This window comes from Mercurialis annua, linkage group LG1-X (genome assembly GCF_937616625.2).
Source record: "Mercurialis annua linkage group LG1-X, ddMerAnnu1.2, whole genome shotgun sequence".
Classification (NCBI taxonomy): Eukaryota; Viridiplantae; Streptophyta; class Magnoliopsida; order Malpighiales; family Euphorbiaceae; genus Mercurialis; species Mercurialis annua.
Window position 1 is genome coordinate 46,978,147 of NC_065570.1, and position 12,451 is coordinate 46,990,597.

General features: G+C 31.7%; 2 protein-coding genes across 3 annotated transcripts; one reads left to right on the plus strand and one right to left on the minus strand.

The window, feature by feature from the left end:
• Positions 1 to 554: 554 nt before the first annotated feature.
• Positions 555 to 5,837, minus strand: LOC126685674 (uncharacterized GPI-anchored protein At1g61900). 2 transcript variants are annotated; one of them, XM_050379596.1, is made up of 8 exons: positions 5,595 to 5,837; positions 4,697 to 4,832; positions 3,704 to 4,558; positions 2,242 to 2,487; positions 2,111 to 2,125; positions 1,604 to 1,744; positions 1,458 to 1,505; positions 555 to 835 (listed from the first exon to the last, which is right to left on the minus strand). In XM_050379596.1, the coding sequence occupies exons 2-8, from the start codon at positions 4,728 to 4,730 to the stop codon at positions 762 to 764; spliced, it is 1,413 nt and encodes a 470-aa protein (XP_050235553.1). In that variant the 5' UTR covers positions 4,731 to 4,832; positions 5,595 to 5,837; the 3' UTR covers positions 555 to 761. The 2 variants fall into 2 exon arrangements, with proteins under 2 accessions (XP_050235553.1, XP_050235562.1); XM_050379605.1 differs by having other exon boundaries at positions 5,540 to 5,837.
• A 2,515-nt stretch (positions 5,838 to 8,352) lies between these two features.
• On the plus strand, positions 8,353 to 12,127 carry LOC126685697 (protein GAMETE CELL DEFECTIVE 1, mitochondrial). The gene is made up of 4 exons (XM_050379627.2): positions 8,353 to 8,469; positions 8,743 to 9,523; positions 10,582 to 10,771; positions 11,485 to 12,127. The coding sequence occupies exons 2-4, from the start codon at positions 8,778 to 8,780 to the stop codon at positions 11,701 to 11,703; spliced, it is 1,155 nt and encodes a 384-aa protein (XP_050235584.1). The 5' UTR covers positions 8,353 to 8,469; positions 8,743 to 8,777; the 3' UTR covers positions 11,704 to 12,127.
• The last annotated feature ends 324 nt before the right edge of the window (positions 12,128 to 12,451 follow it).

The following is a 12,451-nucleotide window of genomic DNA, read 5'->3' on the forward strand; positions in this document are numbered from 1 at the left end:
AAAAACCCTGACCTTTCATCCCCTTTTCAATCCTACCCTGACGTTGCAAACCTGTCAATTTTACCCTATTTTGCATTTTTTTTATTTAGAAAAAATTCTCTAAATTGACCCTTTTTGCATTAGATTAACTTTTTATATTAAATTGACCATTTTTAAGAAAATTTATTGAACTTTTGTCAAATAAATAAAGGTCAATTTCATGCTTTAGGGTACAATTGAAATGAAAAAATGCAATCTGGAATAAAATTGACAATTTTTCAACGTTAGGGTAGGATTAAAAAGGGAATGAAAGGTCGGGGTTTTTTTAAGACATTAAGCCTTAAATTTAATATTCTATTAATTATTATTATTTATATTTAATAATAGTAATTAAATAAATAAAATAGTAATATAGAAAAAAAATTCATAATCATCCGATTAGGATCGATCTAAACCAGCCCATTATACATATGATTTTAACATGCCAACTGTTAAACAACTTATTAGAAACACAAGACAGCCAATCATAAACCAAGCAGCACCTATAGAAATAGCAGCCAGGAAGCATCTCAAAGTTCTAAACAAAACCAATTGACATTAGAAAGGAAAGAGAGGCAAGGACAAAAATAGCTTGAAAGAAAAAACACAAGGTAAATAAAAAAGAAAAAAATGCTATACATGGAAGCTACCCAACATATAATACATGTAAGATTCCCGGACATGATCAATTCCCCAGAAGTACCTATTCCAAACTCGTTTTCATCCCTCAACTCGAGTCTTTTTCAGTACAACAATGTACTGAAAATAAAAAATGAAAAAATGGGCACCGCAAACTCCAATCCACCATCGCGATTGCCTGCATTATACATCCACGTGATGACGTTAGTGATAAAAAAAAAAAGCTTTCCAATATCATTTTTGATTCCCAGCTGAAATCCCTGAATCTATTTTTTTATCATTCTTATTAACAACCAATCAAATATATCATGCTGAATAAACCTATAGGAGAAACAACAGCAAAAAATAATGCTATATAAACTAAAGCAAACTCGCATATAACTTAAAGATATCCAGTATCTTTTCCTTAAAAAAATTAAAGTTGGTAAACCACTCCTCTTTCCCTCCCTCTTCACATAATTTACTAAAACGATCGTGTTCACATAAAATCCGATTTGTTTGGTTTTAACCATTATCGAATCTGGATTCCGACCAACTTATAGCATAGCATTACGTAAGATCGACTAAACTAAGTGCATATTTTATTGGTAGATGGATTAAAGTTCCTAGACATATAAGAACCATTATACTATGCAGTTACAAATAAACTAGCTGCAGTAATAGGAATTGTACTTCAAAAGATTTTAGGAGCTCGATACTTATAAACACTTTGTCTGTACATGTGATTAATTTGTTGAGCCAGTATAAAGCATGTTAACTACAACTGATAACAAAGAAGATAACAGGGATATGGTGCATACCAGGATTTTTTAATGTCTCTGATGTTGGCAGTGCAGGTAAAGACATTTCTACAGAAAAATAATTTAATAAACATGTATTAAAATGCAATATCATATAACAGCACGAGCAAACAATTAATTGCACTTTTCTTTTTTTCATAAGCTACCTGGAGCACAAAGAGACAAGGTTGACATGGAAGATGAAGTCGGCCATGGGGCTGCTATGTTGTCAGTCAAGTCACAAGAGAAGCTGAATCCTGTTGAATTGTCAAATACAACATCTGCAGGCCAGCTACGAAGTAGACACCCTAAATTTGAGCAAGGGTCGGAATTTATCAGAAAATCTTGCAATGGACCAAAAAGAAGGACAAATGATCACTTCTTCAAAAACTTCAACTATAAAATGAACATTCCACTTCTCTTCTTCATAGTAGCATTCAAATGAATGACATCCTCCTGTCCTAAAAAAAAAGAGAGAAAATACAACACTTTTCCCTCTTGGTGCAACCCTATAAAATTCATGATCCAAAAAGAGAAACAAAAGGATTTTTGTGCAACAGATTGTCAATTCAACACCACGGTGCCAGAATTTCACGAAGGGGATCCTTATATACATATATGATATATGTATTTTACTATGAAAAGAGGGATTGAAATGGAGAAAAAAAACAAACCTTGTTGAGTATATTCTGCTCCAACATTAATCCATGCATGAATCAGAAAACAGAATAGAGATAAGGAAACACAAAAAAGGAAGCAGCAATAGTAAAAAAAAGATTGAAATACAGCAAAGTAAGAAAATAACCTTGGATGCTAAAATCTTTCAAGTCAATGTCGCAGAGCTCGAATACATCTGTCATGACCCCACCTTTCCGTAGCAAGGACCCAAACACTGTTGCACAGATTATGGCTTGCTTGTTTGTAATTAGCATTTGCTTTTGTATCCCAGCAATATAAGTATTCAATGAGCTACAACAAGAAGGACTAGGAGCAGCAACATTGCGACATGCTTCAATTACCTCAGATGGCTCTGTGAAATTCAAAGGACAAACTGCAAAGACAATATTAACTTGTCAAACAAACCAAACAATTCATTTAATATTACAACAAGTGATGCTATTTTCCACAACAGTTAACAAAACAATGTCTGCATGCAAACAACGCAAATTTACACCTTTAATTACATGCGAGTTCAACTACATAAACTAGTGGTACAATAAGTTTAACGGGATGACAAGTTATCAATTTAATGAACCTAAATCCTTTGATCTGGGCACAATAGACTGAAGTTCTAGGGATCCTTTGGATTGTAATTTTATCCTTCCCTCAAGAGAAAGAGAAAATAAATCAAAACCAAAGGAAAGTATAAAAACATTTAGCCAAGCACATAATCGAAACCTTGGGATCATAGCCAATCAGATAATATCTAAAGATCCTAAACTTCTAATCTTGTCTTCATAATAAGCATTGGGCCATCAACACATCATAAAACAGACCCAGGAACTAGACATGGTTAGAGTATACAAACAAATCGATGGGGAAGATAAGTTGCAACAAGCATATACACATCCTAACAAAAGAGAGTCAAATTCTCGAGCATTAATTTGGGACATAAGGGATGATGGTGAAACTGAATGAGTAATTAACAGTCAAGTATAACTGATTTTTTTTTATTTTTTTTTTTGACAATGTAGTATAACTGATTCACTGCATGAATACTGGTTTATCTGATCAGGGAGTATTTTGGCAATTTTAAAAGTTACAGAAAGTTAAAATTATTATAATGTCTTCGGATTCTTTAATTAATGGTTTCTAATCCTTCTTGGATTATGTTCCGTTTTATGCCTTATCTGCTTTTAGAATAATCTTTTTAATACGAGTTTGGGTTAGTCTTTGAAGTCCTTAGACTTGTATTATCATTTCTCTATATATACTTAACCGTATATCAACTTCGGTTTAGACTTAAGTTATCAAAGATGCTTGCCAATTTCAATTCTCTCATTTTTGTTCCTTAGGTACTATTTCTAAGTCTAAATGTGATTTCTTAAAAATCTATCTATTTTTTCTCTTAATTTGTTTTAAATTTCAGACCTAAACTTCATATCTAAAAGTTAGCTTCCGTCGTTTACAGCTTGAACATACAGTAATACCAATTTGTTAAAAACCTGTCCTACATCACATATGATAGACTATAAATGTTTAGAGATCATGTGAAAACAGGAAGTGTCGAAATACATACATATATATAAATTGGATAAATACTGTACCCTTGTTAACTTTGCAGGCAGATAATGTTCGAAATGCACTATTGGCAGCATCTGCTGAGAGCTTCCTAGAGAGATACGAATAAACCACACTTTTACAGTCACTGACAGTATCAACACGACTAGGCTCATTCATTAACTCTTTGTTCTCATTGATCATCGATCGTGTATTAGAAATTTGAAGAACTGCTTCCATAATTGCAGACTGGCAAATTGGTCTGCAGCACTCTTTAAGAGGATCGACAAACATACAGGCTTCCAGTAACTTGCTTGTATTAACTATTTTCTCAAAGCTAGCTACATCCTTTATAGGACAAGACCCACCAGTGAGATTTGCTGACTTTACAGAACAAAGTTTAGGTATTGTGCTATTGGCCCCTCTGCTGGTTAAGATACTAATGATATCTGAAAAACAATCATTAGCAACAACATTCCCCAAAACCAGCTTATCAGAGTTGATGCTGTAATATCCCTGGAAGATGTGCAGTAAACTGTTAAGTTGCGGACAACATATAACATTTCCTACAAGAGCTGCTAAGGGCAGAGAGCAGTCAGATGCTGTCTTAAATATGAGATCTGACATAGCAGAGAAATTTACAGGACAATTCCCAGTTAAATTTGGTTCATATGTGGTGGGAAAAGTTGGGTACATAGGTGGCAAAGATTCATTAGGATAGGGGTAATGGGGGAAAACAGCCGGTGATATTTCTATGGGATCAAAAAGACCAGTAAGAGGTGGAGTAGCTAACTCAGATGTAGAAGAAACGTGACTAGGTTTAAGCAGAGTCTGAATTGATGCAACATCTTGAAAACTGGATAGCCAAAATACAAACAATAAGAGCTTTTGGCACGATGAACCTGCAATATATAAGCCAGCCATGGAAATAAATATTGGTCATTTACCCTGGCACAGAAAAGGCAGAAAATTTAACGTATGACAGCAAAAGATCAGTTACTAGAAGTGCTCATCATCCATGGACAATTAATGTGGCTTACCATTGAGTCGATTAACAGTCAAGAAACAGCCCATAATTCCCACTAGCCTTCTGGCACCATTGATTTGAAGAAACAAAACCCTATAACACAAGAATATACACCCAGAACTTGCTCACAGAACAGCAGCAAGCGATACCTGTATAGAGTAGAAATGGGGGTGATATCAAATGACATATATCAGGCAAAATCCTAAATTTGACCAAAAAAAAATAAGCAGAAAATAAGATTGGACCCCAAAAAATAATCAAACTTCACCAAAACTTTACATCATCTATTTACTTCAATTTATTTATACACAAAACGCCAGGCTGCATCATCAAAGAAGGTACAGCCTTAAATACCAAATTACTTCAACTCTATAAAGAATCAAGGTATGATTACCATCAATTTACATAGAAAACAAACCCTATTGCTGTACAAAACACGAGATCGTTGCGTTTGACAAGCTTCATAAAAATCAGAGCCTTTATTCAGCAAGTTATTCTATTTTTTCAGGTAGTAAGTTTTCATTACATAACCAAGTAATATTTTGAGCAAAACAAAAAGGAAAAAAAAGATCTAAGAGAGTTTGAGCTTATATTTTAGTTACCAGAAAATAATTGATAAAAAAATAAAGTTAACAAAGAGTGAACAATTGATTGTGCTAAATAAATCATACTACTAACCAAGAAACAAAATATTATAAAATCTTAACTTCACTTGAATCTCTAAGCTACTAAAGGAAGGATCAAATCAAATCATTTCTAAAACCAAACCAAACCCAAGAGAAAAAATAACTCAATCAACTAGAAAGTTCACTACTTTAAGCAAAATCTAGAGACTTAAAAACTACATTTTCCTTACCATTTCCCTCATTTTCTCAGCTACCAAACAAAAAGAAAAGAACAAAAAAAAGCACCTGAAGATGAAGAAGCCATGTGAAGACAATAAGCTTGAAACCAACTTAGCTAAAAAAAAAAAGGAAAAACTGGAAGAAATAATTATGAGTTGGAGATGGATCAAATTGGTTTAAAATTGCAGGTTTTGAGTAAAGAAAGGTAAAAAAGAAATGGGTAGAAACCCTAAAAATTAGAGATTTTCTGGGTTAGTACAAAAGGTGATCTCTTGGTATCTCTGATGATTGTTTTTTTATGTTTGTTAGGCTTTGTTTGGTAGGATTATTAGTACTTGGATTGGAGTAGCTCCACTTTACCCAGACCCCAAACCCGATTTGTCCGGGTCAATTTATCGTCTGTTTTCCAATTGGGGCGATATTTTGTTTGAGGTAAAATTCGAAGACATTCCTTTAATTTAGTCAAATATACAAATTAGCCCCTTATTATATATAACCTTTGTTAGAATAACATAAATGTATAATAAAAATAAAAATTTAACCATTAGCATACGCTTTCTAGTATTAATTTTAAAAAGTTCTTACTTTTGAAATTTTCAATTTAATCAAAATAATGAAAAAATAAAATCTATTAAATTTACACTTTACAATTTTCACATAATTTAAACAAATATAATTAATGTTTTTAATTTTAATAATTGTATCTTCATTATTTTTAATATATCCTTAATAAAATTATAATTAGATCAATTTTTATAATGATAGCAATAAATAATAAGTTTTGAATTAAGATAATATAAAAATAAAAAATTTGAAGATTATAATTTACTAAAATTGAATAAATATTTGAAAAATGAAAGAATAATATGAACAACTGTCTTAAGACGAAAGTAGCAATGATATTTAATATATATAGGGTTAATTCCATATAAAATCACCACATTTATACGTTTTTTCATTTTAATCACGTCTTTTAAAAAGTGTCAAATAAAATCAACACCTTTCATTTTTTTTGCAAATCTATCATCGATGAGTAAAATTCGATATCTTTTTCCTCCCAAATAAATGTTATAATTTGACTAATGTCCTATTAACACACAAAATACATTTCTCTTACTCTTTTCTTGTTAGTTTCGGTTATTAAGGCAACAAAGATACACCGAATTTTCACATTCGTGATAGATTTGCAAAAAATTGAAAGCCGATGATTTTATTTGTCACTTTTTAAAGGATATGATTAAAATGAAAAAACACATAAAGGTGGTGATTTTATATGGAACTAGTTTCGCATTACGTGCTATGCACGTGGCTCGTAACGTAACTCGTCAATGTACATATTAGTAAATTTATTATAATTATATCAATTTTTTATTTATAATTAATATTAAATTAGTTAAGAATTTTTTTGTAAAAGTAAATATAATATATTCGGTTATTAATTTCTTTTCCATACTGAATTTATTGTTATTTTGGTTTTATAATAACCATAATTAAATAATTAACTTAACTTTATTAATAATATCTTTAAAAATAATAAGATATAAATTTAAATAATAATATATTGACCAAATACAGTATTTTAATTTTATAGTTAAATCAAATTAAAAGATAGGTATTCCTACTAATTTGGAGACAATTTAGTTATCTTTTACATATTAAAAACTAAATTGGAGATAATTTAACTATCTATTATAATTGAGACTTTAATTACAATAGTGATTAATTAAATAACTAATTAGTTAATGACTATAAAACCTTTACTTAGTAATAAACTGAAAAGGATTATTCAGTAAATTTGCATGTCCCCTCCTATCCGTACTTTTATATATAGTATATATATAGATAATATATTCGGTTATTAAATTTTTTTCTATACTGAATTTATTGTTCTTTTGGTTTTATAATAATCATAATTAAATAATTAACTTAATTTTATTAATAATATCTTTAAAAATAATAAGATAGAAATTTAAATAGTAATATATTGACCAAATACAGTATTTTAATTTTTTAGTTACAAATTAAAAGATAGGTATTCCTACTAATTTGGAGACAATTTAGTTATTTTTTACATATTAAAAACTAAATTGGAGATAATTTAACTACTTATTCTAATTGAGATTTTAATTACAATAGTGATTAATTAAATAACTAATTAGTTAATGACTATAAAACCTTTATTTAGTAATAAATTGAAAAGGATTATTCAGTAAATTTGTCTGCCCCCCATCCGTACTTTTATATATAGTATAAATAGATTAACACGTTTAGCAAATTACTTCCAAGTTAATAGATAGTATTAGTTTTATGATAAAAATATAGATAAAATTAAATTTTATTTTATGATATTTATATTAAAAAAATTACTAATTTAATCCTTTGTTAAATCATTAGAATTGAATTAAATTTTCATGAAAGTAAATATCTTTCTATATTTCATTAAAATTGTTAGAACATTTTAAAAATAAATTGAATGATATTTTTTAATTTTAAAATATTTAGTTAGAATACATACATTTTTATGATAAAAATATAGATAATATTAAATTTTATTTTATGATATTTATATTAGAAAAATTACTAATTTAATTCTTTATTAAATCATTAGAATTGAATTAAATTTTCATGAAAGTAAATATCTTTCTATATTTCATTAAAATTGTTAGAAGATTTTAAAAATAAATTAAATGATATTATTTAGTTTTAAAATATTTAATTAGAAGGTGATTTATACATAAATTTCATTTATGATTTATAGTAAATTTATATTTTTGTAATTATATTTGAGTTAAATTGGTACTATAAAAAATTGATTGTAAACAGACAGAGAGCGTATCAGGCAAAGGCTAGCCCGGCCCGAAACATAAAACAAGAGTGGAAGTGCTAAACTACGATCGGCGCCGTCGTGGACAGTATCTGGAGCGCTCTGTTTTAATTCCAGGTTAGTCCTCAAATTTATTTTTGCTCTTCAGCAATGCACTGTTGTTTCATATAACCATTTTATAGGCTGGTTTATTCTTTACCTTTCATTTTGATCCATTTATATGCTTACTTACCACCAAAATCAGCTTCAATGTTTGTTTCTTTTTGGTTTTCTATTGAGTGATTCAATTGGGTGCTTATAGAAATGGGTAGCCGTGTTTAATTCTTCATATGTAGTAGTGAAAATTTCCATGATTTAATTGGGTTTTTTTTGGGGTTCTCTTGCTTTCAGGATTAGGAAAAAAGTTTGAATCTTTGTCTGCAATAATGCAAAATATTCATAGGATTGTGTCGCGTTTTTCGTCGGCCAATGTTGTGAGGTTTGTGAAAGAAAAGAGTAAACCCAGTTTTGGAAATGGAACAAAGGTATTAGACAATTCTATTGGAGGTTACGGAGTTGTTAGCACGCGGGTTTTCTCGGAAAAGTCGGGTGGTGGTGGTGAGAACGGAGGGAAAAATGATTGGGAGAGTGTTGTTGGGGGATCTTTCGGTGTTGGAGCTGGTTCTGATGATTTGGGTTGGGATTCTGCTTCATCGTGGTCGACTGGAATGACAAAGGATCATTTTGATGGAGAGTTTGTGGGTCAGAAGGCGGATTCTAGCGCTAGCGCTAGCGTTAGCAGTGGGTTGAATACTTCTGAGAATGCGTTGGTCTATAGTTTGCAGGAAGTTGAAGATAGGATAAGAGAACTTGAGGCAGAAAATAAGAAGGGAAAGGTTTTTGTTGATGGTTGGGGTGAGAAGATGCGCGAGATTAGTGTGCTGTTGAAACAAGTGAAGGAGCCTGGTGCTAGAGGATCTTTCTTGAAGTACTCGGAGAAGGATGAGATGTATCGGTTGCACAAAGAAAATCCTGAAGTTTACACTGTTGAGAAGCTTGCTAAGGACTATAGGATTATGAGACAGCGGGTGCATGCTATTCTCTGGCTGAAACAACTCGAGGAGGAAGAGGAGAAAAAACTTGGTCATCCTTTGGATAACTCTGTTGAACTCTTGCTTGATAATTTCCCGGAGTAAGTTATACACATACGGAAGTTATATATTCATGTATCTGCATGTCCATTCATATAGGGAATTAACTTGATGAAATGTCATGTCTATTGTCTATATTGCTCTAAATCGAGCCATAAATTTTGAAATTTCATTTCTGCTTTTGGAAACACTTGTGAATCTCCAAAACCTTTTATAGCTCATATTTGTAGAAATATATCGGTTCACCATTTTTCTGTTTTAGCATTTCCCATTTTACAGCTTATATTTCCATACCAACATTGTCTATTATTTTTTAAGTTAACACATTTCCTACATTACATTCATATGTTATCTTGCTGCTAAGACCAACATGTAACTAGTCTTGTATCAGCTTTTGATCGAAGGATGCTTTGCCCATGAAATGTCTGTATGGATTTTAAATTTATTGTCTTTATATGCAATAATTTCTTTTTCTTTAGATATTTAATTGCAAGAAAGACTGCTTTAAATGTTGCAATGCTCCTGTTAAGTATTATTGACCAGGACCGACAGACTTGAGAATTTAGACTTACAAGAATAATCTTCTAGTTCCTTTTCTTACAAAAAAACTAGTATAAAAAACATATTGAAGTTTTACTCAACTCAATTGCAGAAGCATCTTAGTTACCACTCTCTATCTACATGTCCCATGTTTCCAAGTAAACATTTTCTTGAAGTCTTACTCTACTGAGTTTTTCATGTCGATATACTCTCATCTGCCATCAATTGGCGTTTCATTTATCTATCAACTACTTATAGAGCAGTCTTCTGTTCTTGGAGCAGAAGCGATCTGCTTAGATTTACACCCATCCCAAGGTATCATTTCTAATACATTGGTGGGGCATGCTCGGACACATTGAGTACACCCTATACATGTATCATAAATCTTTACAGAATGCGACATTGGATTTTTAATTTTTTTAACGTCCTCTTTGTTTAAAATTGTTTTTCATTGTCTAGTTCTATTAGATAAAAAGAATGACATCACAAACTGATGAGCACGAGAGTAATTATTTTTCATTGACTTATCTCTCTCGCAATTCTTTTTTTTGGTTTCCAGATTCTTTAATTCTCATGACCGAGAATTTCATGTAGCATCCCTTCCTTACAAGCCTGATTTCAAGGTGATGCCAGAGGGTTGGGATGGTGTCACCAAAGACTTGGATGAAGTCCACTATGAGATATCCAAGAAGGAGGATGAGATGCTCTATGAAGAATTTGTTCAGAAGATGAACTTCAATAAAATGAAGGTAACTCTGATTTGGATTTACTCTGGGAAGAAGAAGTTGGAATTAACATGAGTTAGATGCTTGTTTTCAGTGATGATGGTCTATGGTTTTGTATATTTAATTACTGTATTTACTTGTTACCTTGTTGGGGCCAAGCTTACTACACTATCGTGTGGGGGTGTTCATTCTGTTCAAACCGAACGGAACATAATCAAAATTTTATTTTTTGTTTTCAGAACCAAGATGAACAAATTTACAAGGATTTAAAATATTTCAAACGGAATTTGTCGATTCGGTTTGGTTGTTTAGTTTGGTTTATACCAAAAGTAACTGAATTTTCTCCACTTCTAAAAGCGAACCAAATTAAAAATCCTCTTTTTATATAATTTCAAACCGAACCAATCTTGATTTGTCGATTTGGTTTTGTTATGTTTTTGCACACCCCTACTATTTTGTTCCACCTACCCCACCCAACTCTTTTTCCCTCGTGGCCCCACCATCCCTTTCCCCACCACAGCTACCACAAAGAGCTTACATTTTAAAAGACGGCTAAACTTGCATGTTTAGAGTATTTTCACATGAAATGTTATATGGTGTAGGAGTGTAGGGGTGAACTATGTTACATATGCTGTCCTGGAATCTATTTTTGATTAAAAATAAATCGATCTTTGTATAAGAGTGATTTTACATACGATTATTTAATTTTATATGTTTTTCTTTCCCCATGCCTACAGTTGGCAGGGAAGGTAAAATGCCACAAGTATAGCAGGAGGCGTCCTTCGGAGGGATGGAACTTCACAGTAGAGAAAATGGGAGCAAAAGGGAAGCGCGGCGGTAGCGGTGGCTGGAAGTTCGTAAGCTTGCCAGATGGATCCAGCCGACCGCTGAATGAGATGGAGAAGATGTATGTTAGACGAGAGACTCCCCGACGCAGACGCAAGATTCTTCCTTGATCATAATTTGCAGCGTCAGATAGATGTCAAAGAAATGTCTGCTTTTCTTGGTCTTGAAAAGATAGGAAAATAAATTAGAAGAATCGGAATGAGATTATCATGTTGTAGTTTCTTGCATGTTTGTGAGAAATGCTTTGTTTTCTTTACCATTATGATGGTGATGGTAGTAGCCGAGGAACTTGGAAATTGAAACCCTGATTGGTAGTAATGGAGCTTATAATGCAATTATGTGAGAATGTCACTGCTCCTTCAACTGGGAGGCAGATGTTACGTTGATGACTGGTACGTAATCTTCAGAAACTTGCATATCCAGGATCTTCTAGTTCCGTCAACTTTAATTCGTGACACCAATCTTATATTTTTACTGTTATATTTTTACTATCTTCGTTAAATTATATTGATGCAGTATAACTATTTAAGTTCATATTTTTCCTCTTTGCTAATAGGTCTTATTTATGTATCAACTGATGTTGATCTTATATTAGAGAAATTCTTAGGTAGTCATATTATACGAATATTAGCTCCTTATGACATTAGAATTCGGTCACCAAATTTTTGATATTATGCCTGAAGTTGTAAAAAAATTAAAAAGTATATCATTAAACTACTAATTTTGGTATCTGCTCCTATATGTATCTGTGATATTTGAGATCACTGAAAGATGCAGCTACTACAGTCAGCTCCGATGAACAGTCAAAGAAGAATTTCTAATCCAAAAGCTATGACTTCATACCCAATCTTTTCATTA